Here is a 27,876-nt window from a genome sequence, read left to right as displayed (position 1 = left end):
TTACATGGCTGTGTGCGTAGGTGTGTATCAATACAGGCCCATGGAAGCCAGAGGAAAGTCCTCTGGAGCTGGGGCTACAGGCAGTTAGGGGCCACGCAAGCTATGAGCTGAGCGTGCCAGGCTCTGAAGGTGGATCTCTAAATACTGAGCCATCTCTCCAGGCCTGATTTTGTTTTTTTTTAAAAAAGAAAACATCAAGAATTGCTCATGTGGTAATGAAAGGCGGCGGCTTTGAATCCCAAAAGTGAGGAGGGAGTAACAGGCAATAATTAAGAAGCAAGTCGGCCAGAGAAATTCTGATGAAACCTAGCGATCCCGGAGTTCTCCCTCAATTCCCAAAGGTGCTGAACTAAGCCTGAATTTGATCTGCAGATCCCACATGATGCAAGAAGAGAGCTGACCAGAACTAACTCTCACAAGTTGCCCTTTGACCTCCATACACGCACAGGCACACACGTGCCTACACAGGTAAGTATAATTTAAAAGGCCAAAAACAACTACAAAAAAATAGCTCAGGTTCTTCCTGAGGTGAGGAGTCAAGCACCTAAAACTGAAATCCTAGTTTAAACATTGGGAGTAAACTTTAGAGCAAATGAAACTGCAAGAAGAGTCCAGAGAGTGTCTGACCACGGAGCGCGGCACGTTTAAAATTCGCGGTGCTTCATGTTACCCAGAGAAGGGAAAGATGCTTGGAGGGGCTGGGCATTATGCGTGCCGCCCACACTCCACCTGGAGGCCACTCATGGAGTGGCCTGCACCCCCTTCACATGCCCCATGCTAGTTAAGGAAAACTAGCACTCAGAGCTGCAGCACCATGCAATGCAAGGAATGGGAAACTGCAGGAAACGTCTGGGCTGCAGAGCAACGGTGGCGCACGCCTTTAGTCCCCGCACTCAGGAGGCGAGGCAGGTGGATCTGAGTCTGAGGCCGGCCTGGTCTACAAAGGGAGTTCAGAACCAACGAGGCTGTTAAACTGAGAAGCCCTGTCTCAAGTAACAAAAGCCAAAAGGGAAGGAAGGGCCTCTCTGCCTGACTACTTACGCTATTACAGCGCTGTCACCACTAAAGAAAAGGAAGAGGAAGATGGGAGGTGACAGGACTGTCCTTACCGTAGGTGTCTCCGCCAGCAAGGGCTGCCTGCTTGTCTCTCTCGGACTCGGCTTCATTCTCTTCCATGCTATAGTCATCTCCCGGGTTCTGCAGCTTTCTCTCTGTAAAGCCAGCGCACGAGACAGCAACATTTCATTCTTGAGGCCAGTGGAGCGCCGGCACCGGTACAGGCTCTTACCAGACCCATACGTAAGAAAACACCCGCCCCATGCACTTCGTCACAATACAAATGCATGGAGAGTACTCAGAAGCGTGCCCCTTCACCACGGAGTCTAGAAAATTCAGCTCCGGTGACCCGGTGCCTGAACCCTAGCACACAAAGGCTGTGGGCTTCGTCCCTAACACACAGAAAGGGAGGGGGATTGTAGTGAGATAGTCCTTCTGTGGCATTGACCACGCCCATTGGGGGGTGGAGCCATGGGCGGAGGTGACCTGTGGAAGGAGGTCGGAGGGGGCCAGGAAGGCGCTCTCTCTTTCTGGCGTGACTCGGACAGGAGAGGATCGGGTTGAATTTCCTGGTGTTCATCTGTCTAGGTTGTTATTTCTCCCTGAATAAACATCTATTCGGCCTATTTGTTTATCCTGATCCTTATTTACCGCAATAGGGGATCCTAAATAAGAACCACGATTCAGTCAGAAAACTGAGAAACTAAATGCCTTTGTGGGAAAGGCAACAAGATTAAGGAAAAGCAACCACTGTTTGAGGAAATAGTGGGTAAATAATAGGTTAATGATGGGACATGACAGTGGCTTGCTTCTCAGAATGACTCCAAGAAAGGGAAGGGCGAGTACCGTGAGCCTCCACGGCCACGTTTTATCCTACACAAAGCACAGAATTCAGACTGAACTGACAGGAGTCTCCCGGCATCTGACGTGTGTGTGCCCAGGAGGCAAACGAGACCTCTCTTAAAAGGAATGCCTGGAAGATCTCTACTCTGCTTTTCCTCTGTGACGTATAAGCGGCACAGAGCAATCCTCAGCGGCTGTGTCCTCCACGTGAGATCGTTCATTGCCGCTGTGTGCGGAAGCAGGTGCAGCGCACAGGCCTGGCAGCTCGTGCTACCTTTAGCTGTGACACCGCACGGCCAGTGGTCAGATGCTTGACCGCCACCTGAGTGGGGTCCCTCCCTCCCATCACGAGCCCCTTCTTGCTGTAGTTAATGGGGTAAGGTTCTGAGCAGTGACAATCAGCAGGGGACTGACAAAATGCACCCTTAAGCAGAACAGCAGAAGACAGGACACACCGTTCTGAAGGACACATTCCTCGGGTCTGGTATTTGTCTGCTCAGGGGTGTGGGTGTCCTGAGTGCTCCTGGCATCAAGGCATGGGGAGTTCGCACACCTCTAAGGCAACAGAGTACACCCAAGATACTTCAATGAGGGAAGGTGGGACTGGCCTGTCACAGTCCCCCGCCTGACCGACCACGATCCACATTGCTCCCTTCAGACACTTGCAGTATGCCACCACAACGCAGTAGGGCCTCCCTGCTGCCAGGCAACATCTTACCTGCCGAGCAGAGTCGCACTGACACTGATTCTGAAAATTAAAATACCATGTTTTGCACTACCTACCCTTACGCTTCCCTCTTGATAACGGACAACAAGCAAACGAGAAATAGAAAGAGTGAACAAGCCATGAAGGACACTTGCTGAAATTCAATCCAATGCCGAGAAAATGGAGAAAGCCACGTGCCTGGCAGGAAGCCTGGGAGCCCACAGAGCCACTCACCTTCCTCAGCAGCAAGCTGCTTTTTCTGCTCCTCTTGGATGGCAAGCTGGTACCGCTCAGGGTACTGAGAATCCTTCTGAGGCCTGGCCAATAGGGCAGCTGGCACTTGTGTGCTCTGAAGTTTCCCGGCTCCTCCGACTGTGCCACTCACGGGTGCCGCCTGTTCTTGGACTGACGCCTCGTGTGGTCCCAGACCGTGTTCTTTGCTGCCAGCCTGAACCTCGGCTTCCTCTGCACAGAACACAGATGATTGCAGGGGCAATCTTGCTTTTTGCTGTCTTGGTTTGAGACAGGGTCATTCTGTGTAGCCCTGGATGTCGCAGAACTTTGTACACCAGGCCGGCCTTGAACTCAAAAGATGCCCCTGCCCTCAGAGCCTGTAGAGTGAGTGCCAGGATGGGCATGGAGCACACACCCCTATCACCCCGTCACTCTGGAGGCAGAGGCAGGAAGATCAGATCAAATGCTAGCTTTGACTGCATTATCGGTTCTCAACCTGTGGGTCACAGCCCCTTCAGCAAACCTCTACCTCCAAAACTATTTCTATTACAATTCGTAACCGTAACAAAATTATAGTTATGGAAATATTTTGTGGTTGGGAGTCATTACAACATGAACTATACTAAAGAAAGGGTCAGAGCAATGGGAATACTGGGCTACATAGTGAGTTTGAGGCCAGCCTGGGCTGCACAAGAACTTATCGCAAAACAAAAGCAAAATATCCCCAAAGTGTCACCACTTAATTCTTGGAGCGTAGCCAGAAAGAATGGCCACAAGGCAAGCGGCACATGTCGGGGTGGCTAGCTGGGGTCTAGCCCCCATTCTTTGCCCCCCCCATTCCCGGCCACAGATGTGTGCTGCAGCTCATCCTCAGGTAAAGTAGCAGACAAGTTGGGGCGTGGCAGAGTTTTGTGAGTTCAAGGCCAGCTTGATCTATATAGCAAGTGTCAGGTCATCCAGATCTACATAAATAGAGATCTGTCTCAAAACAAAACCCAATGAACAAACAAAAATCAGAAAATAACATGAATCCGGGTACCCTGACACCCTGAGGCCTTGGTCTCTTAAGTTCCACGATCTTCCGGTACCCTGGATTAAAGTGCTGTCTGTACCTGTACTTAGAGAGCTGCCAAGGAACTCGGCACTCAGCTGACAAGGACAAGGTGTTGGTAAGACAGCGGAAGCCTGTGTCCCCCATCCAGGGCCCCCAGTGACTGCACAACCCACCTAAACCATACACCGCTGCTTGGAGTTGGAGGCCACGAGCCAGTGGCTGTCTCCACTTACCATTCTGTTTATGTGGCTTTAACGCCTCTGGCCTGGGGGCTGGTGTCTGGGAGTTGTTTCTGGCCACATCCTCTTTCCCCTGTGGCGTCTGTTCCTTTGGAGGGACTACTTGCTGAGGCCTGGGCTGCGGCTTGAGTTCCTGGAATTGAAGTAAGTACAGGACTGCAAGAGTAGGCCATAGACCCTCACTGCGTCACCAGCAAGTGAGAACCCCTAACTCGAACACCCGCCTACCCGGTCACATGAGGTAGACGACTGCGGTGGAGTCCAGGTCGTTCAGAAAGCACACGCAGCAAGGAGGGAGATAAGGGTAAATGTGGCCACCCCAATAAGCCAAGCCACCACCAGCTATCTACAGCAAGCAGCCTGGCACTAAGACAGACCCACCCTGCCCAGGGCGCAAGGACCTGACATCACTGACAATCACACAGAGCATGTTCTCCCATCACGTGGCATGGAACTTGAGAAAGTCACAAATACATGGAAATCAGCACGCCCAGATGACCAAATGATGTCCATTCCCTTGGTTACCCTGAGAAGCTAACTGAGGCGAGGGAAGGGGACTGTCCACCTTCAGGCCCTTTCTGTCACCTGTCCCATTTGGTGGGGGTGCTGAGCAGCAGGGATAATCCAGAACGCAAGCCCATGGCTACTCTAGACAAAAAGAATATCGTCTCCCCCCAGTGAGCTTGCAGCAGGTAGGTAGGCAGCCCATTACAACAGACCCTTCTACAAAGCATATCCTGTCCCATGGCCAAGTAAAAAATTAGAAGGCAATCTGGACACAGGAAAGACCAGAAACACTTAGATGGATAGAAATGGGTTAATATTTAAGACAGAGCCAGCCAATAAGAAATGCTAGTAACAGGCCAACAGCTTTATATCTAATACAGCGTCTCTGTGTGTTTGTTACTTGGGGCTGGCGCTGCTCTGGAACCAGGCAGGCAGGAAAACATACTCGTAACGGACCTGGGTAAGACAAAGTAAAGAAGCAGCTAGATGATCATGATTTGAAAACTCCAAATTCATGTCAAACACCAAACCATAGATGGAGGAAGGTCAGAGGACACCAAACAGGATGCATACTAAGACAATGTGTCATTTCAAACTGCAGGGAAATCAAAACGCTGAGAGAATGCCAAAGGGAAAAATGTCCTCCTCACAGGGGACGCTCACCAAGACAGCCCACACTCCAGGCCAAAACTACATCTTAGCCAACTCAGGAACCACACATGTCTACTCTTCCATTATAAAAGAATTAAACAAGGAATCGGAAGTAAAAAGACAGCTGTAAAATCCCTAAGTGGGTGGAGATTAAGGCACATGCTGCTAAGTAATGCACGGATTAAAGTAAAAGTCTCATATTTTAAAATATGTTGGTCACACCTTTAATCTCTGCACTTTGGGAGGCAGAGATGGGTGGATCTCTGAGTCAGAGGCCAGCCTGATCTAAATAGTGACTTTTAGGACAGCCAGAGCTATACAGTGAGACCCTACCTCAAAAAATAAACACACAAAAATATTTTGATCTAAATGACAACAGTTTACTGGAATGTGTGTGTGTATATGTGCGTGTGAGTGTGTGTGCGCGCGTGTGAGTGTGTGTGTGTGAGTGTGTGTGTGTTTTAATAAAATTGCTGCAGTAAAAGCAATGCTTTTTATAAACAGCATTTGTAGCACTGATGGATGCATATACGAGAAAGGGGATCTGTAACTGAGAATCAAGATTGTTCTTAAGAAGCCATGAAGCAAATTAGCAAATTAAATCCAAAGTAAGTAGAAGAAAAGATAGATGAGTTAGCTTATAAATTAATTAAAATGAAAAAAAAAAATCCAACAAAAACCATGAGGGCAGAAGGTCACCCTGTGAAAAGATAATGCTCTGATAACAGAAGGTATGATGGGATATTACTGTGGTCCCTAACACTGACCAGGCTGACCTCAGCATCCTCAAACAGCCGAACAGCACTGGCCTTTTCCACAGGGGGCTGGGACGTCAAAGACAAGGGCTCTGAGCTTGGGGCCAGCATACATGGTTGGGTCAGAGCAAAGGCTGAGGAGAGGAGGTGTACCCCCAGAACACCCAGGCCACAACAAACTCAAATCACCTGCTGCTGGTGGTTGTTTTTTTCACCCACATCTCTGGAAACTGCGGCTTCATTTCTCTGCTGGGTGGCCTCTTCTATCCGTTCTTCACACTGCTCCTTAACCTCTTTCATCTGGTTAATACACTGGCTCCTGGAAGGCAAATGGAAGGACCTGTGATGTCCCCGGCACCCCCTCCATCCCTGCTGGACCCACACCCACAATCCACACAGCAGGAGACAGGACGGCCCTTGCTTACTCTGGACAGGATCTGAAATGGGAACTTGTAAGGATTAGATGATAGGAAAGAAACTTGCAGGTAACCACACTCTAGACTCGTTACATTGTTTCGATTTCACACTCGCTTAAAAAAACACTGGCTACTACACAAGTGCCTACAAGCTTGTGATTTCCTGGCATTGAGAGCATCTTCTTCACCTGACTTTCCAGGACCACACCTGTGGTTATGCTGATGAGATGCCTCATCGGGGTGATGCTGGGCATTCAGCTCCACCTCATGCTACAAAGTGAAGGAGACCAGAGGGTCCAACCATGAGGACGATGATGCCATCAAGCATGCCTACCTAACAATCCCAGCTACCGTCTCTAGACCGTGGCATTCATCCTTCTGGGCTGGTAAGATACAGAAAACGGGGTTGGGCCCTGACTTCAAGGGAGTCATAGCCCCCATTCCCAAGCCTTGCCTTATAACTACTGCTTGTGGCTTTTGTACCGAAACCCTCGTAGTGAGTAAAGCTGTCCTCGGTTCTGTGGGCTGTGGGTGGCTGGGGACACACAGTCCTTGTGACTGGCCTGTCTTAAGAGCTTGAGTCCTTTAACCTGTGGGGCGTGGGTGAACTCTGGGCAGCACCCAGGCTGACTAGAGGACATCTAGTTGTCAGAGACTTTTATCTGTCAGGCACTAGAGGCTAGAGCCTTCCACTTGGAAGTCGCAGATTTCACCAAGGGGCAGAGCTGAAACCACTTGCAAATGAGGAAGCTAAGAGGTGCTCTGTCGCTGCTAGAGCTAAGAGACAGACTCAAGTCCCAGAAGACCACAGTGCTTTTTCTGTGCAGCCTTTCCTGAGTTGGAAGCATTCTGGCGCCTCAGTCCCCAGCATGGAGCGTACCCTTTGGCAGTGGAGAGCATGTTTGGACACAACATTCCATATGCAGAAGGGAACTGGGTGATAACTGATAACGGGAACCTCAGACAGACGAGAGAAGCAAAAACTTCACTGAAAAGCTTCCCACAGTCAGACCAGCGCAAGGGGCTGGGACACGGTGAATGAAGAACCGCGGCTGTGTAAGGAATGAACTAGCAGCCCATCTTCTACTCCTGAACGTCTATGCCTCCGAAGGGGAAGTAGCAGCACCCACCTGTTACTATGAAACTCATTAATGTGCTCCAGACATCATGCTTTTTGCAGGATTGGGTTTTGAAGTGATCAGGAAGCCAGGCAAACCACTGGCGCTTCAGAAGGACAAGGATATTCTGTGAGGCCACTATACCCTCAGCTGCTGGGGACTGCACACCCTGCTTAACTCTTGGGAAGCCGTTAGGAAAGGAAGCTCCGTGTAGTGATCCCAGCACTTGGGAGATCATGAGTTCCAGGCCAGTCCTAGCTATACAAATTCGAGGCTAGCCTGGGCTACACAGGAAGCCCCGTTTCAAAATAAAACAGGAAAGGATGCAAGGAATTTGGCAATGTACATCTAGTAATAAGCTAAACCTACACTGAGTGTCTTGTGGAAGAATAAAATCCCAAACACCTTTTAAATGATGAGCACCCGGAAGCTATATGAATTGTGTATGTATAAGGCAACTGTGTGTGTGTGTGTGCACGTGTGTTCGTGTGTGTGCGTCCGTGTGTGTTTGTGCGTGTGTGCATGTGCATGCGTGTGTGTGCCCTGCGCATGGACTGAGAAACCACTGTAGGTGATAGGGAAATAAGGACAGCTGTGCGCTGCCGTGTGGGTGCTGGGAATCGAACCCAGGTCCTCTGGCATAGCAGCCAGTGCTCTTAACCACTGAGCCATCCCTCCAGTTCCACGCCTGACATCTTTTAAGTGTTCAGATTGCCAAGGTAAGCGGTACCGCTGTGCTTTGTATTATTAAGTTTATGATATGTAGACATTAAGGTACGGTGACAATTCATTTCCTGCTGAGAGCTGCCTGTATGTGTGCACGCACGCATGCACCCGCGTACACACATAGCTTTCTCACCCATGGTAAGGGGCCGCAGAGATGGCCCATCGGTTAAGAGCCCTGCTGGTGACACTTACCAAACAGAATGTGCTTTTCTAAAGGACATGCATCTCAGAAGTCATGTGTCTCTTCTCACGCGATACACACTACACTACGAATACCAGCTCTGACGGGCAGAACGAGTGGCTGGACTCTGTCCTTGGCCTTTGATGTGCAGAACCCAGACGCCCCCCTCCCAGGGGGGTGGGACTCACAGGTCATAGGCAAACTTCATCTCCATGCTGGACTGGTTCTTCTGGAACTGGAAGATGTCCTGCTGCAGGATGCCATAGCTCCTCTGCAGAGCCTTCAGCTGGTCTAAGCCAAAAGGACAAATCACTTCACCCGTCTCTGTGTGGCTGATGCACCACTCAGACACACAAAACACAACAATCACACTCAGCACAGGCGGCAGCGAAGAGAGCATGCGGGAAAAAGCATCCCCGGCCCTGCCATCACAACGCCCGCCAGCCACCACCAACCCCCACCCCAGAAACCTGCGCCTCAGTCCCGTTCCAAATGTCCGTTACAACTTATGCTAAATTATTGCATTTTATCCATTTGTGCACCACTGGGCACGTGTGAGGGTCGAAGGTCAGCTTGTGGGAGTCAATCAGTCCTGCACTGTGTGGGTCTTGGGATCAGACTCAGGTCATCCGGCTTAGCAGGAAGTTCCTTTTCCTGCTGTGCCCCGACTCCACCCTCCCTCATACATGCTTTTTATACACAGCTTGAAGGCAACACCACACAAAGTTTTAAACAACTTTGTGCGTTCTGAGCTTGGCCTGTGGTCGGCTGTGGGATTTCCCACAGGTTGGTGTGCAGAGTCTCAGATCAGGAATGCGCATCCAACTCCATTACTCACTTGGTGGTGGGGATTGAACCTTGAGCCTTGCAAACACTAGGCAAGCGCCCCATACCCAGCACACCCCTCCCAGTACTTGTTAAAGATTCATAAACCAAAGGCTGAGTTATGTCCATCATACCTTGCAGTGTCACAGTGATATTTTATAAGGGCAGGAGAAAACTCCATTAAGGATGGCTCAGTTACTGCTAACACAAGATTATCGAGACAGAGCCACCTGAGGCCACTGTGAGGTGGTCGGGACAGGACAGCTGCTGGGCTGGCGGGAAGGGGCTTACCTTGCAGGTCTCTGATGAGCTTCTCGCCTGTGGTGATGTTACTCACTAAAATCGCCTGTAAGGAAGACAAACGCCGTGGAATCAGACTGCTCGCCTGGGCAACTCAGCCTTCAGAGCGGGTGTCAAAGGAGGAAGGCGGCACCCAGCCAGCCGTCAGGGAGCCACGCTCTGCTCCCTGCATTGTCCATCCACAGCGAGGGAATGCACCTGCTTACACATTTCTTTCCAGCCACCCCAGAAGTAATCAAAGGATGTCTCACTTCCAGTTCCCAAACACCTTTCCCGGCCAGCATAGCCTCTTCCTCTCCCTGGCCTGCAGACTCCAGACAGCCCCTGCCACAGTCCCCACCAGTCATGACGTGGTGGAAAAGAGGCAACAGGGAACCGTGAGGAGAGAGGAACGTGTTGGGTGAGAAGTCAACCACCTGGTCAGCGCACGCGGAGGACTCTGGGTCAGACAATGCTGCCTGTACCACATGCAGCTGTAGGAGCTGGATAGGTCATTATCGTACGGCAGGAGACAGGCACATGGGCCTAGGCAGTTTGTGCAAGTGGCTATATATCAAAAGTACCGAAGACACAAGTGCTACCAGACACACCCGGGAGAGCAGGCTCTTGGCGGCTGACCTGTCAGTGCCTGGGAGCCAGCGCAGAGCAGGGTTCACAGGCTGCACCTGTGATGTTAGCCCGAGGAGTCCCTAGAGACCGGTTAACGTGCTGCTGGGTGTTTATTCTGCAAACTGGTGGGAGCTGTGTACAGACAGAATGAGGCCTGTCCTCAGAATGGTGGAGTCCATCCAGTGAGCTTGGAGCTGAGGACCGCAAAACAGGACAAAGGATTTCCATTGGCGGTCTTGGATATGGGACATGGGGCATGGTACTGAGTCACAGCTGTGAGTCTAGAGCTCCGGGCTCTCTGCTCTTAGGACTCCAGGGCTACCACGAGCAGCTGTCATTCCTGGCTCTGGGACTTTCAGACATGGGAGTGAAGTAGTCTCCCAGTATCCAGTGTCCGGGGATCTCCAGTCCACAGGGAAGCTGGCCCTGCCACTCCCAGCCCCATGACCCCTGAGGCGATTTCCCTGACAAGCCCTCTCATGAGCAATGGGTCAGTACAATTGAGGACCCAATGCTAAAAATAAGCAAACATGAGAGAAGGGAGGCAAACACTAAACATACTCAGTAATGCACACAGGATGAGTGTGCAACACAGGCAGGGGCTTAGTCACATACAGGATGGGTGTGCAACACAGGCAGGGGCTTAGTCACACACAGGATGAGTGTGGTAGCAACATGGATGTTTCTTACTACATCCTCTCCAACAAACTAATACTCCACTAATCAACATGCTGCTAATAAAAGCACCTTCATTCCTTCTTGATGCCAAACTGGCCAGTTCCCACCCTGCCCTGCCCTGCCCTGCCCCGCCCATGTCCTCCAGAACCTCCTGTGACACAGCCTCTACATCTCCTGAGCCTGGACAGAGGAAAGGTCTCAAGAGGCAGACTCCTGAGCAACATCCAAGAACATGGGAATACATGCTAAGAGATGAACACGGGAATGCATGCTAAGAGATGAACACGGGAATACATGCTAAGAGATGAACACAGGAATGCACGCTAAGAGATGACATCCATGCAAGCCCTGACTTCTTTGAGTGAGTAGTTTGGGCAATGGTAGAGACGTCTCCAGAGTGGTATTGGTAAAATACCTCTACCAGAGAGACAGTTTCTAAAGTGTTTCTTTTACGCAGGAGAAGGAATGAGAGGAAGAGGAGAATGAGGGGCTAGGAGGGTCCACCCTCCCCAGCTCAAAAGATCTGCTGCTCTGGGCAAACAGGCAAGCATTTGCTCAACAGCATGGATGACTCTGTCCCAGATCCTACAATCTCTCTACAAATATACATGCAAAAGAATTCAGAAAGAACCCTCGGGCCACTCACATTCACTTCGGTGAGCCTCACAGCCAAGGGGTGAGAGATCTTATAGACTGTGAGTACAGACATGGCGTGTTGCCTAACCTTTAAAAAGGAAATCACAGCACATATGCAACACAGATGGACCTCTAGGACGGGTGCAGTGAAAGAATGGACCAGTCACAAGAGGAAGTTGTTTGTGTGTGTGTTTCATGACAGGGTTTCTCTGTGTGGCCCTGGCTGCCATGAACTCTCACTCTCTCTCTCTCTCTCTCTCTCTCTCTCTCTCTCTCTCTCTCTCTCTCTCTCTCTCTCCCCCTCTCTTTCTCCCTCTCCCCCTCCCTCCCTCCCTCCCTCTCTGTAGACCAGGCTGATCTCAAACTCACAGAGATCCACCTGCCTTTGCCTCCCGAGTGCTGTGGTTAAAGGCGTGCGCCACCACCATCCGGCTATAAAAGGAAACTGTCAACTAGACTCCACTCACATGAAAAGGAAGGAAGGTAGTTCCCATTGCTGAGAGGGGAGGATGGGTGAGCGGTCAGCGTGGTCTCTGTGACACAGACGTCCACTGCACAGCAAGGGGAACTGAGGCCCCTGCCTGAGCTCACCCTCCCCTGCTACCTTACCCCTGAGAACTACCAACGGCATTTCTGCTCCTCCCCTGCCAAAGACGATGTGTTCTCAACTCCCTACTTACTCATGAACAAAGGTCACGGCCTCCTCAGAGCATGGAAATGGGGACATAAAATGCCACTGGCTTTCTGCATATAATTTTAAACTTACAGAAAGTGCTGAAATTGTTTTCAAGAATATAAAAAATGCCTCCTAGCTTGTTTGTCTGGGGAGGGGGGTATATTTATAAGGAAGGGAACACTGCATCCATGCTTTTTAAAATTCCTTATACATCAAAGTAGAATCTGGAACCGTTGCTACAAAATTCCTGCTTCATGGAAGAGTCTGCCAAACACTATACAAGACACAGAGAAAAGTGACTTCAAAACCCTCCATCATGTCCCTGTTTGAGAGCTTACCCTGAAACACTGAGCTAGTTTTCCAAGAATCTCACACAAAAATAATTTCTTTTCAAACCAGTGTGTCTGGGATAAGTTAGTATGTGCGGTAACTAGCAGTTTAGTTTCCATTTAATTCTGGTGGCACCATTCGGGGACACCCAAAATCACTCAGAATCAAAGTTTGTGGAAGAACTAATGGTTCAGAATTGAATGTATTATGTTATCTAAAAAATAACTGCAGGGCAGACACAGCCAAAGCATATTATGGGGCTGTATGAACGAATGTTCAGATACCTGTAAGGAGTAGTGTCCTCCCTGCCGCCGGTCTGGTCTCCTCCTCCCCCAGGACTCAGCAGAGATGGGAACCCCTCTCCCCAGGGCAGACACACAGAAACTAGACTCATTTTCCTCAACAGTAGTCACTAACCCTAAAAACATCACTCCAGCCTGCCTCATCTGTCACGGCAGAGCTGGCCACACACACGCTGGCCTGCATTAGCTCCCACTGCAGAGGGACCCTGACTCGGGTCAGCAGACTCTCAGGAGACTAGCCCACACACAGCCTCAGTTTCCTCCCGAGGCTGTCCCTGAGCATTTCCTTCCACGTTTCAACACAGCTATTCCCATCACATCAAACGTTAAGCACGAAGACCCCAGGTCACCTGGGTCATGGAAACGTAGTAGTGTTTTTCCGTCATGTCAGCCTGGCTCTGATGGGAGGGGGAACTGGCCTTTCTGTGTCTGTGACATTGGATCAGGGTTGCAGAGGTCGCTGGTGGGTCACTGTGGTAAGGGACACCATGGTGACCAGGACACAGGAAGAGGCAGGGACAAGGTGGTGGCCCTGAGGACCTGCCTCTGTGACTTTCCTTGGGGAGATTGGGACAAACATTGTCCACTTCCAACAGACACAACGCGAGCCTAGCTTGGAGAACTATGGAGTTTTACTGGGTAGCCATAGCCACATGGGTGAGGCGCATGGCTGACTCCGAGAGGCTGACACTCACCCTGGTGTTCAGGCAGCTGCAGCTCCTGACTGCAGGCAGCTCTACCGAAGCCTCCCCACAGTTCTGTCTAGTGTCCCTCCTGAGGGTAAGTTTCCTGGCCATTCGCACCTCTTTGGTCAGCATCTGAGCGGTCCTCCTCCCTCTAGGAGGGCGTGGTTCAACTGGAAGGAACCAGCACAGGGCTACAGATGCCCTCTGTGACCTGTTTCCCTGCAACCTCTCAAAATAGTACTGCCAGCTGGGGCCAACCCCACAGTGCAGGAGCCCATGCCAGACAGTCCTCAGGCAAACCGCTAACCAAGCAGGAAAGGGCTTCCCTCCTTCTCCACAGCTGCGGTCCAAACAAGTTCCTCAGGAGGCTCGTAGGCAAGCGACAGACCCGGCCTCCACACGTGCTCCGTAAACTGCAACCATTCTCTCTCTACACAGCCACCGTTCTAAACACCAAGGAGCTGAATGTGTCTCCCTGTGGACCCTGGCTGTGCTGTGAGGTGGCAGAGACAGACAGCTGGGAAAGCATGGCTGCTCTCTGACAAATGCTGTCTCTAGGACTCCTCCATGCATCAGGCCTGAACAGGTGCACCAGACGCCCAGGTGGCGAAGCACCAAGAGGCATGGCAGTAAGCGGTCTGCACTGGGGTTTCTGGCTCGGCCCTGGGTGCTGGGCAAAGACGCTCAGCATTCACTGCCTCCAGTGTGTCAAAGAAACTCTCACAGCATGGGCAAACCCCACGTGTGCAGGATGCACCGGGTGCACACAGGCTGGCTGTAAGGACTCAGGCATCACGCTGGCCCGCCCCTGTCACCGGGCAGAACGAACTCAGGCAGCGCCCTGGTCAGCCCAGGACTCCATGAGTACTAGTCTGCAGGCAGGGCCCTTTAAAAGACAGGCCCGCCAATTACGATCTCTTTTGCTCTTCTCCTCTCCTCTCTCTGTCTCTCTCTCTCTCTCTGTCTCTGTCTCTCTCTCCCCCCTCTCTCCTCTTCTGTTCCGGTGTCTCTATGTCTCTTTCCCCTTACCCCTCACTTCCCTTTCTAAACAAACTTCTCATTCATTGAAGCTCTGTCTGTGTGGCGTGTTATTCCCTCCACCTCGGTCACCCTCGCCTGCCATGCTCTCCCACGTGGTCCCTTACCTTGGGACCCCCACCCATTCGGGACACCCCCCCTTCTCCAGCTTTATTCCTGTAACTGTAACAAAAGAACAACACTGGCATCATCACCCAGCCAGAGCAGCTTCTGCCAGGATACCCTGTGCCTCTAAGGAAGAGAGCGACACCCTCCCACCTTCCCAGCTGGGCTGAGCAGGAAGACCCAGCCCACAGCTCGAGGAGGAGGACACACACTCTGGGCTAAGGAGGGCCCTGTAGAAGGAAAGTGAGCTCCAGGCCAAAAACGGGCTACTTGGAACCAGAGATCCTCAGGGAAAGGGCTCTGAGGTTCTGATGAGAAGAGAGGGGAGGGGGAGGGCAGGGGGAGGGACAGACAGATGGGGGAGGGAGGCCGGCCAGGGAGAATGGGGTGAGGGCTGTTGCCTGGAGGTTGCTAAGTCAGAAGAGATGAATGGCTCAGAAAGACAGGCTAAACCTCGGAGGAAAGGAAAGTAAGAGTTTCCTATGTTTAGGGAGCAAGAGAGGCTCCCTAAAGTCTGCTGAACACTTGGCTGGCTTGGGTGTCTCATAGCACCCCTGGGGCCTCCCCTTTCCCTACTGGTCCTGCTGAGATCCCTGCCCCGAGCCTCTGATGTCCCTCCTTGCACTGCCCTCTGCAAGTAAGAAGCTGCCATCTCAGGGAACCTGCCCTGGCCTTCCTGGCCACCTGCCGACCTCTAAGGCTGTCCGAAGAGTGAGCAGGGGTCCGTTGCCGTAAACGCCCCCAGGCTCTTGGCTCACTTGCATGCCTCACTGGCAACTTGGATCGGGCATGGGGAACCACAGAAGACGCACTGAAGTCAGAGCCACAGCCTCCTGGCCTTTCCCCTGGGGTCTCTGCTGCCAGGGAATGTGGGCTGAGCCTGAGGCAACGCACACTGCTCTGCACACACTCAGCTCCTCTCCATGCTCTCACGGTGAGCACTGCTCACATCATTACCTGTGGAGCTGAGGGCAGAGACTGCCAGTCGGTTCTAGAACAGCAGTTTCATCCACAATAGCAAGGAAGAAGGGCAGGTGAGCAGTGCACCCCAGGGCTGAGGCGGGGGGGGGGGGGTGGAGCGGGTGCACCCAGGACTGGGGGGGGTACCTGAGAATCTCATCTCTGACTGAAGGAGGGCGGCTGGCACCAACTGCCCTGAACTCTTTCCAGCTTCGCTTTAATGACCCAGGAGACGGGCATCTGTGAGCTGCAGGTCTGAGAAGCCCTGCATGGATCCCTGTGGTGGCCACACTGTGTAGTTCCCAAACAGAAATCTTTTCTTTCCTGGAGAAGGTAACATCTGTACTCATCATCTGCACAGACATTTGGGGACTTCAGTCTGTACCTCAGCTAATCACAGATATGCTGGCAAACTTCCCCTGCAGACATGTGCATGCAAGTCTATTCACCCCAAGCAGGACAGCAGTGACAGGCTAATTAATTTCCATCCACATCAGTAGAGGAAGTTTAACCAGGGCTACTTACAGGAGCAGGGACGAGGGTTACCCACAAGAGCAGGGACAACTTGAGGCAGGTTTAGCTCCCAGCAGCTGCTAACCACTTCCCCGGCCTCAGGGAGGGGCCACCTGCATTTGGCTGCCTCAGGAGCTGCCTGTGAGCAGCCAGTGAGCCCTTTCCTTCGGTCTATAAGACAATTGGTAGTCAGCCCAGCGTGAAGAAGGTGTGGGTTTCAAAATGGCAGTGGTCATGCCCTGCTGGAGGTCAGAGTTCCATGGCAAGTGTACAGTCCCGACGATCTTGCTTGTGATGAATCTGAAATCACCTGAGAGATCTTAGGTCATGTCTGTGAGGAAGGGGGCTTCTGGATGTGGTAAACTGAGGCTGCAAAGCCCAGACTGAGAAGGAACAGGCATGAACATCATCAGTCTTCCTCACTAAGACATGACAGGGACAGCTGCCCCGGGCACCTGACCATGCGACAGCCACCACGATGGGCTGAGAGAGCCTTTAACTGTGAGCCAGTTAAGCTCTTCTTCCCCTCAGCTGAATTTTGCGGGCATCCTGTCACAGCAGCAAGAAACGTGATGGATACACTATGGTTCTTGACACTGACTAACAGATCTCAATGTGCCAAAGCCAAAGAGAAAATAAGCACCACAGAGGGGCTGGTCAGGTTCTCCTTGCATGTCGCCCATCAAATACTTCCTTGTGGTATTAGATTGGGGAGTATAAAGAAGGCTGTGTGTGTACCACAATGGGACAACAATTGCCCAGCATGCACAAGCGTGGCATAGTCCTTTGCACTGTGAATATATGTCACTGTGATTGGTTTAATAAAGAAACTGACTGGTCAGTAGCCGGACAGGATAAGGTGAGGCGGGAAAACCAGACTAAGGACACTGGGAGGAAGGGAGACAGTCAGAGGGGTCGCCAGAGAGACAGAGAGGAAACAGGAGGTGCGAGATGAAAGGCGGGCGATGCCACGGGGCAGAGTGTAGATTAATAGAAATGGGTTGATTCTAAGTTGCAAGAGTTAGCTAGTCACAAGCCTGAGCTGCCGGCCGATCATTTATAATTAATAGTAAGTCTCCATGTTGGTTATTTGGGGGCGGCTGCCAACACAGACAATCTCCACCTACACACAGGACATAGGTTTGGTGGGACTATGGGAAACTGGCACTAAGGAGACACAGAAGGCAAGGAGAGACGATTCCAACCCACCGAGGCAATCGCGGTGCAGAGGACAGACAGAATTAACCCACCGCCCAGGGAAATGGGAAGGATCTTTCCAGAGATTTTAAGTCAAGCCTGAGATTAAGGACATTTGAAGAATTTGTCTCCTTCTGTTGTTTACTGAACCTGTGCACCTAAGGGAGCCTTACTCTGCCTTCAGCAATGTGAGCCTCCAAAACCAGGAGCTAAATCTACCTCCGTGCTTTATAAAATGCCCTGCCGGCTGTCTGTCTGTCTGTTTTTGATATAGCTCTCTATGTCACTTTGGCTGTCCCGGAACTCAATGTGAAGACCAGGTTGTTCTCAAACCCAGAGATCCACCTGCCTGTGCCTGCTGAGTGCTAGGGTTAAAAGGCGTGCGCCAGCATATCCAGCCTCAGGTACGTCGACAGAAGATGGGCTAAGGCACAGTCCAGCACAGACTAAGAGAACAACACTCATGTCTTGTTTGTTCAGCCCCTACCATCATGGCCAGCTCCACATTGCAAGACACCATGTGAATGTCTTCATGGCGTAAATTATTCCGGTCTTCAATTGGACGGGGTTCTGAGGTTCTCCTGAGTTTAGTATAGCCACCACGGAGCATAGACCCATTCCTCAAGGGAACATGAGAACTGGGCGGAGGGGACACTCAGAGGACATGCATTCTGGGTTGTGTTGGTTTGTGGGGTGGCAGCTACAAACCTGGCTGTGACTCTAAGTCAAACCCGCAAACTGAGGACTTCCGACCTAGTAAGAGAACATCATCTGACACTCTCGCACGAGCTCGTCCTGCCCCAGTGGAGGCAAGCTGCTCTCACTCAGCCTCAGTTCTGCCTCTGTCCTTTGTAACAGGCTGCAGTCCCTAGGGAGCCCCTCCTCAGTCCTCCCAACTAATTCCAAAGTGATGGCTCTTTTTGTGGCCTCACAGGCTGACCACCTTTCTGTCGGCTCCCCTGACACAGCCCCCTTAGGGGCAGGGCCTGTTATTAACCCTTGCAGTCTGGGTGTACAAACTCATAGCTCCAGAGCTCATCTCTGCACAGCAAGGTCAACCGCCCTCTGCTCAGGACAGCCACAAGCAGTCAGACATCCGGCCACACGCACTTCTAGCCCAATAGACTCTTCTAAGCGAAGTAGAAAAAAGCCACACTTCTATGATGTGATGCAACGGCCATGCACAGGTGTTTGGTGGAGGCCACCCTGGACCCAGTTCAGTGTGTGCATTTTATCATGCACAGACAGGCCGGAAGGCTCAGCTCCTCTTCCCGCACTCATCCTCAGCGCGGTTTCGATACCAGCAAGACGCACTCACGCGGGTGAGTGGTTCCCCTGCAGGAGCAAAGCTGTCCGAATCGTTTCCTGCTCCTGTAAGCAGCTCACAGGTGTGCCAAGGCGGACTCTGGTGCTGCCCGTATTTTGGGTTGTTGCCAGTTCCCTACTGGGGCAAGTAGTTTGTTCAGTCACCCCCACCAATAATGTCACACACAAGGAGAATCAGGGCATTGGCACACCCTAGCGTGCGGGAAGTGAGGGTCTCTCTGCCAGAGGCCCAGTCCTTCTCTGCCTCCCACTGCTCAAACCCGGGGTTCACCAGTGGCTGTCTCTCTGAGCATCTCTATCTGAGCAGGGAGCCATGGACAGCCAGAGGCTTCCTTTCCATCCCGCTCAGGTCTCTTTTTCCTAGTCATTTCCTTCCCTCAGGAGCTCTATTTCCATCACAGAGGAAAAGTACTCTAAGGATTTGCTTTGTGCCTGCAGGGCTAATTAACAGGCTTAGCAGGAACACAGAACACATGAACCGCGAGGCAGACAGACACACAGCTGCGAGGAGCCAACCTAGCAAGGGACTCCACAGACACTGACAAGGAAGGTATGTGTGACTAAGGTTTGGCAAGCAAACAGAGCAAGTGGCAGGAAGATCTACATTTGTCCTGACAATGCCACTCAGTAGACCAGGGTCCCCGCCTCCTCCCCTGCCCCTGAACCACGAGTCCAGTAGATCACCAGACCCCAAATCGGACCCCTGACCTCCTGACAGAAACGTAACAGAATGAACTCAACCGACCTTGGGAGACAATGCAGAGCCTTTTACAGGTTTCTGTACATGAAAATCACAACCCTAGTACTCAGAGGCTGAGTTAAAGGACTACGCCCCAAAACTAAAAATAAATAAATTAATAAGACAAATGAAGACAAATATTCATATGTACATCTATATGCACCTATTAAAGGGAAATACTGGGCTAGGAATGATGGCTTATGCCTGTCATCTCAGTACTTTGCAGATCTGAGGCAGGAGAATTGCTGTGAGTTTGAGACCAGCCTGGGCCACAAAGTAAGTTTCAGCTAAGGCTGCCTCCAAAACCTAGGGCTGGAGATATAGTTAGCAGGTGAGAGGGCTTGCCGTGCAACATCAGGACCAGAGCTGAGGTCCCAGCTGTGTGTCAAACCAGGCTCCCATGTATATCCCATGTATTCCTGTAACCCCAGCTCCAAGACAGACAGACAGAAGGACTGCTAGAGCTTGTTACCTCCAGTTGACTGACAAAACACAAGCCCAGGACAGGGGGAGACCCTGCCTCAAAGGTATAAGCAGAGGACAGCAACAGAAGAGGGCACCCCAAGACCTCTTGTGGCATCCACTCTGCACACACGTACACATACACTCACACGTGTACACATACGCTCACACAGAGACATATATATACATATACACACGTACACATACACTCACGTGTACACATACGCTCACACAGAGACATATATATACATATACACACATACACATACACTCACGTGTACACATACGCTCACACAGAGACATATATATACATATATACACACATGTACACATACACTCACACGTGTACACATACGCTCACACAGAGACATATATATACATATATACACACACGTACACATACACTCACACGTGTACACATACGCTCACACAGAGACATATATATACATATACACACGTACACATACACTCACACGTGTACACATACACTCACACGTGTACACATACACTCACACAGAGACATATATATACATATACACACATACACATACACTCACACGTGTACACATACGCTCGCACAGACATATATATACATATATACACACATGTACACATACACTCACACGTGTACACATACGCTCACACAGAGACATATATATACATATACACACGTACACATACACTCACACGTGTACACATACACTCACACAGAGACATATATATACATATATACACACATGTACACATACACTCACACGTGTACACATACGCTCACACAGAGACATATATATACATATATACACACGTACACATACACTCACACGTGTACACATACGCTCACACAGAGACATATATATACATATACACACGTACACATACACTCACACGTGTACACATACGCTCGCACAGATATATATACATATATACATATACACACATACACATACACTCACACGTGTACACATACGCTCACACAGAGACATATATACATATATACACACGTACACATACACTCACACGTGTACACATACGCTCGCACAGATATATATACATATATACATATACACACGTACACATACACTCACACGTGTACACATACGCTCACACAGAGACATATATATATACATATACACATGTACACATACACTCACACGTGTACACATACACTCACACAGAGACATATATATACATATACACACGTACACATACACTCACACGTGTACACATACGCTCGCACAGATATATATACATATATACATATACACACGTACACATACACTCACACGTGTACACATACGCTCACACAGAGACATATATATATACATATACACATGTACACATACACTCACACGTGTACACATACGCTCACACAGAGACATATATATATATACACACATGTACACATACACTTACACGTGTACACATACACTCACACGTGTATACATACACTCACACAGAGACATATATATACATATACACACATACACATACACTCACACGTGTACACATACGCTCGCACAGACATATATATACATATATACACACATGTACACATACACTCACACGTGTACACATACGCTCACACAGAGACATATATATACATATACACACGTACACATACACTCACACGTGTACACATACGCTCACACAGATATATATATACATATACACACGTACACATACACTCACACGTGTACACATACGCTCACACAGAGATATATATACATATACACACGTACACATACACTCACACGTGTACACATACGCTCACACAGAGACATATATATACATATACACACGTACACATACACTCACACGTGTACACATACGCTCGCACAGAGACATATATACATATATACACACATGTACACATACACTCACACAGAGACATATATATACATATACACACGTACACATACACTCACACGTGTACACATACACTCACACGTGTACACATACGCTCACACAGAGACATATATATACATATATACACACGTACACATACACTCACACATGTACACATACACTCACAGAGACATATATATACATATACACACATGTACACATACACTCACACGTGTACACATACGCTCACACAGAGACATATATACATATATACACACATGTACACATACACTCACACAGAGACATATATATACATATACACACGTACACATACACTCACACGTGTACACATACACTCACACAGAGACATATATATACATATACACACGTACACATACACTCACACGTGTACACATACACTCACACAGAGACATATATATACATATACACACATGTACACATACACTCACACGTGTACACATACGCTCACACAGATATATATACATATACATATATATACACACACACACATACATACACACACACAAATAAATCTTAAAAAAAAAAACTAAAACTGACAAAAAAGGGCTGAGAGATGGCTCTGTGGGTAAGCATGCAAGCATTACAACCTGAGCTCAGGTCCCCAGCACCCATGCAAAAGACACTCTGTGGCACAGACCTATAATCCCACCTCTTAGGAGACAAACAGAGGACACGTGCGGCCTGCTGTCCAGCCAGTCTAGCTAACTTCAAGAGCCCCAAGTTCAGTGAGAGACCCTGTTTCAAAACACAAGGTGGAGAATGCTTTGAGGGAGACAGGACATTAACCTGCATTCTCCACATGAATACAAGTGCACACACAACTCACAGGCATGCGAGTGCACACACACACACACACACACACACACAACGAGACATGTACACACAGAAGGAAGGACAGTGTTTTACTGGGGAGATAAAAACATGACTGTGATCACACCCTTTGATATTGCTCACAAATGCAGAGGTGACCGGCCTCACTAGTGTGCTCACAATCGGTACTGTGGAAATAACCCTGTTGACACAGTAAGAACAGGGTACATGTATCTAAAAATCTGTATCACTTGGAACAGGGTGAGTGATGATGGCATTCAGAAACACAGTAACACAGTGTATCCACACAGAACTAACGAGGCTAATAAAAAACCCATCTCATTTGCCTGGAATTCACAACAGAGAGACATGGAAAGCAGAAGGAAGAAGGCCTCGTGAAGGGAAAGGAATAAACTGGAGTAATGTGTCTACAAGGGATGTCTGGAAGCTCAAGGACAGGAGAAGGCTGTCCCTGGAGGCCCCGGGACAGGACCCTATTGACACCTCGAGAAATGGGAAAGGGGAAACTCTATATGGCTTCAGCCACTCACTTTGTGATCATTGGTTATGGCAGGGCTAGCAGATATAGACGAAGGGCCTTCCTCTTGGCTGGGTGTGGGCGTAAGGAGGTCAGGCAGGTGTGTGGGGAAGTCAGGCAAGGTCTGCAGTGAGCTCTCGGGTGACCAATACAGTGATGGAGCACACGGCTGAGTCCGCAAGTGCTTTGGGCACTCCAGCCAACAGAGGTATAGGAAACACAACCTCTCCCACAGGGATTTAACCACCGCTCCAACGTAACCCAAGACGCAGGAACAGAAACCCGAGTATGGCTATGTCCACTCACATGAATCAAATGCAAAGCTGTGAATTCAAAATGTCACCTGCTCTGAGCAGCAACAGCATGGGTGGAGGCTGGGCTGGTGGCCGGGCCTGAGATGTGAAGGGTGAGCCAACCTGGTAACTTCTTACAAGACGCAGATTACTCTGGTTGCCAGTGGTTCTGAATAAATACGGACTTTATCCCAAGTATGCCATTTTGAAGACTGAAACAATAGTGTTTTTATCTTTGAGAATAAAAGAGTCTTTGGGAAATTCTGTATTTTACATGAGAAACACATGAATCCCCAGATGGAACGATAGGGCTGTACCACATAGACACTGGCTACAACATTTACACCCAGTCAGCTTGAAGGATGTAAAGAACTGATCTTTACAAAGTTTTTTTGCCTGCACAAGTCTCCAAGTTGAAGCCCAGTATCCCTCTCCTCCCAAAGTTAAATGTCTAGGAATTCCGTCCCATAAAAAGAGTTGAACAAGCCAGGAGGTGGTGGTGCATGCCTTTCAGACCAGGACTCAGGAGGCTGGCACACGGTGGCTCACAACCATCCAAACTCCAGAGCAAGAAAAGCTGACGCCTCCTGACCTCTGTAGAGACCAGGCATGAATGTGGTACACAGGCAAGAGGCTCCCACAAACAGAACAAAACAAAGCTATCAAATACGTTTCCTATGCAAGCCAGCAAGTCAGCTTCTGGATTTCTTCTTGAATCGTCCAGGCTCCTTGGTCCGTAACTTACAAGGCAAAGTTTACCTTAGGAACCAGCGTAAACATTTGCACACACACCCAGTTTTTCATAAAGTAAACACTGGATTCACAAAACAAATTTGACACGTATATAGTTAATACTCAATCATTTTTCCTGAGTGTGGGCAGAATGTACTAAATTCCTATCACAGCTCGACAATGGGGCCTGGACAATGGACTACACATGGGAAAAAACACTACAAGCGTTAAAACTCCAAGAGCCCAGGGGGCAGGGCAGAGCTGTTCACTGCAACGCTCTATCAAGAGAGGGAAATCGAAATCACGGAGGGTCATCTGCTGAGGTGTGGCTGGGCAAGCATCGGTGTGGTCATGTTAAGGAATGAACTAAGCCTGAACTCAACAAGGACCACAGGGGAAGTCCAACTATGAGAACGACAGTGAACCTGAAATACCTGAAAAACGAACATAACAGACGTTGTTGTGAGAAAGTTCAGCAGTACAGGCTAGAAGGCTAACCGCTAAAGTTCACAGAGACAGGGGAGAAAGAAGCATTAGGCACAACCCAGTTCTACAATTTATTATGATCTTCAAACAATGTCTGGGTGCCAGTCATGGTAGCCTGAGCACACACTGTGAAGGCTGAAGTTAAAAGCTTAAGTTTTAAATGTAAATGACTGTGCTTACGAAGTCTATAACACAGAAATGCCTCTTACCTGTAAGCCCCACTTGCCCAAGGACAGATAACTTCCTGAGATGCAGGAGAGGTCATTCACATTAGATAATAAGCCACACCTGCACTGAGTTGCCTCGCCCAGCCTTGACGCAGGGGAAGGAGCTTGGTCCTGCCTCAAATTGATGTGCCATGCTTTGTTGACACCCGTGGAAGGCATGCCCCTTTCACCCCTTTCTAGACAGAGACAGATGGAGGAGGAGTGGATGGGGACGGGGTAGATATGATGGGGGGCGGGAGAAGAGGGAGGGGAAACTGTGGTTGGTGTGTAAAAGAAAAGAAAATTTTCAATTAATAAAAAAAAATAATGAATTTGAATAAGGAAAAAAGATAGCAAGCCACATGCTTTTACTTCTGTAAACAAGGTTGTCTGCCCCAACTGCATGGGATGAGTTCGACCACATATAGGCAGAAGATACAGCATGATATATGCTTTGCCTTTGTAAGTACTGGATCAATGTTATCCTCTGGGAGTCCCTGACCAGAGCCCATTATCCTGGTCATCATTTAATACAGCTTGCTTCAAATCTGGCTCCAAAATTATGGTGGTGGTCTCATTCTTGCCCGGGAGATTAACAACCTGTCGCCTCACCATTTGGGAAGCAGAGACAGAGAGTAGGTCAGAGAGTTCTCAGGTAGCCTTGGATACAAGGATCCTGTCCCTAAATGAATAAAATGTGGGTGGGCCCCCAGGCTGAGACCACGCTGAACTCCTGAACTGGCAGCTCGCACTTGCTCAACACCCTGCTCCCTGGGAAGGGTTCTTGAGTAAGCTGGTTCCTGTGCTAAGGGTCCCAAGACCAAACTCCGGGCAAGGCAGCCATCTGGTGAGAGGTGTAATAACGAGCAGCGAGGTCACAAGTCGGGGTCACTTCCCTCTGTGTGATGCTTTTTTTTATTTTGGTTTGGTTTTTATCTAAAGGTATATTTCATATTTAATTTGCATTAGTCTATTCCTGTATAGCCTTCTGTTTCCTCCTCTTCCAAGTTTGTATTTATACTTTCCATTCAAAAACATCTTTGAGGGCATTGGTCTTTTGTTGTATGGACCGATGGTATTGTTTTAGATCTTATGGAGACTAGCTTTGGACATGTATGCTCTATATCCTCCTTGGTTTATAGGCTGCTTCTAATCTGTGTGCGAGATCTGTGAAGACACACACAAAATCTGTCTATGGCCAGTACTTGGCAGAAAAGAAAACAGGCAAATGCCAGCAGCGGGCGACTGCACTCCACTGCGTGCACGAGAGCACACAGGCACACACACGCACACACGCACACGCACGCTCCCCCTCCCAGGTAAAAAAGTGTCACTCAGCAGAGGGCAGTGGGGACAGGGGGCCTTGCCTTCTCGCCCTGGTGCAACCTGTTGACGTTCTCCATCTGGAAGATGTGGCTGGACTGGATCCGATCGAGTTGCTCTCGCTGTTTCTGCAGCTCGCCCTGGAACTCATTCTTCTTCAACTCCACAGCTCCTCTCTCTGCGGCTGCCCTGCGGACCCGGCCTTCCAGCTCCACAATGCGTGTCTACAAGGAGACCACACTCCTGAAGGTCCACGGTCCGTGTCATTGGTGGAGATAATGCCAGCTCCCTCCACAAAGACCTTACAGGGTCAGAGCTTACAGCCCAGCGAAGCACAGCGCAAGGGACGGGCTGGAGGATGCAAGCTTAATCAGGGACACAAGGCGGGGACTTGCTAACATACTTTAACTAGACACTTGCAGAGGCATCTAGGGAAGGGATGAACATATTCCTTGCAGGACTAATTGGGCAGAGCAAAAACAGCTACGATGGCCCAGGGAGCAGGAGGCCTCAGAGGAGCTCAAGTCTGTCAGGGAGACACTTTGTCATTGTTTAGTATGTGCCTTAGGTAGGTTTCTGTTGCTATGATAGACACCAGGACCAAAAGCTACCTGGGAGAGAAAGGGCTTGTTTGGCTGACATGCCCTGGTAACTGAGGGAAGTTGGGGCAGGGACCCGGAGACGGGCACTGTCGCCGAGACACAGGACTGCAGCTTACTGATTTTCTCCTCTCGTTTGTTCAGCCACGTCTTTCTGAGCATCTACGGTCGGCCTGCCCAGAGACTCCTCTCTCCTACCAACATGTGCACCGCCCCACACTGGGACGGGCTCACCTACACCAACTGCTAATTAAAATGCTGCAGGCTTGCCTACAAGCCAATCTATGGAAGCATTTTCTCAACCATGGTTCCCTTTTCCCAGATGACTCTTGTGTCAAGCTGACAAAAACCAAACCAACAACAACCACAACCAGGACTGCAAGGCCTCGCCCAGAACTGGCCATGAAGTGAGCGTCCACGGGGCCCTCGGTTTCCCCAGTGGACTGAGGGACAGGATGGGCAGTATCCAGCCCATCTCTGTAGGTCAGCGCCCCAGTCCTCCCCAAATGCTCAACAGGGACACGGGATGAGGCGTAAACTGTAACTCGGTAGTCACAGAGGAAGCAGTACTGGGCTGGGGTGTGAGACCGGGGCTTGGAAGGGCGTTGGGACCTAAAATACTATTTTTTTGTGGGCTACCGGAACCCAAGGCATTGGCTACCAATGAATAGGGAGCCTGTGGAGCTGTCACCTGGATACTTCAAACATTTAATGTCACGCACGTACTCTAAACAAACAACATACCTGGAGTTCCACGCTTCTGGAGCTCGCAATCCAGTAGTTGAAGCCCAGCACAATGACACAGGCCACCAGGGCCACCAGGATAAGGGGCGGAGACTTCATGCTGCGACGCCCATTTCCCAATCCCACCATCTTAAACCAGGGCTGAGAATCTGCCGAATAAAAACACATGAGTTTGAAGGCTAAGTCTACCATCCCCAAAGCAGACCACAGGAACCTGTACTAACATACTTCGCGTGCAGTCAGGCTGAGATGGGGTGGGAGCCATGAGAGCCTGAAACCCTGGTGAAACCAGGAGCTAAAATACACTTTTCCTTAAATTGATTCATTGTTTCCATCCAGAGCTTTGGTTACAGTGACGCAAAGTGACTAATCCAGAAGGGGCGGTAGGCA

At 49.8% G+C, this 27,876-nt stretch overlaps 1 protein-coding gene across 1 annotated transcript in view; it reads right to left on the bottom strand.

The window, feature by feature from the left end:
* Window positions 1-27,629, bottom strand: part of Golm1 (golgi membrane protein 1) — a 28,628-nt gene extending 999 nt beyond the window's left edge. The window contains exons 1-8 of the mRNA XM_051194080.1: window positions 27,487-27,629; window positions 26,188-26,367; window positions 9,603-9,657; window positions 8,675-8,777; window positions 6,235-6,364; window positions 4,127-4,265; window positions 2,840-3,070; window positions 1,110-1,211 (exon numbers count right to left, since the gene is read on the bottom strand). Of these exons, the coding sequence (XP_051050037.1) occupies window positions 1,110-1,211; window positions 2,840-3,070; window positions 4,127-4,265; window positions 6,235-6,364; window positions 8,675-8,777; window positions 9,603-9,657; window positions 26,188-26,367; window positions 27,487-27,615 (1,069 nt within the window). The 5' untranslated portion in view covers window positions 27,616-27,629. The remainder of the gene's footprint in view (window positions 1-1,109; window positions 1,212-2,839; window positions 3,071-4,126; window positions 4,266-6,234; window positions 6,365-8,674; window positions 8,778-9,602; window positions 9,658-26,187; window positions 26,368-27,486) is intronic.
* Between the last annotated feature and the right edge of the window lie 247 nt (window positions 27,630-27,876).

This window comes from Phodopus roborovskii, unplaced genomic scaffold (assembly GCF_943737965.1).
Source record: "Phodopus roborovskii unplaced genomic scaffold, PHOROB, whole genome shotgun sequence".
NCBI lineage: Eukaryota > Metazoa > Chordata > Mammalia > Rodentia > Cricetidae > Phodopus > Phodopus roborovskii.
Note: the sequence above shows the minus strand (reverse complement) of the source record. Positions and strands in the feature narration are given on the sequence as shown.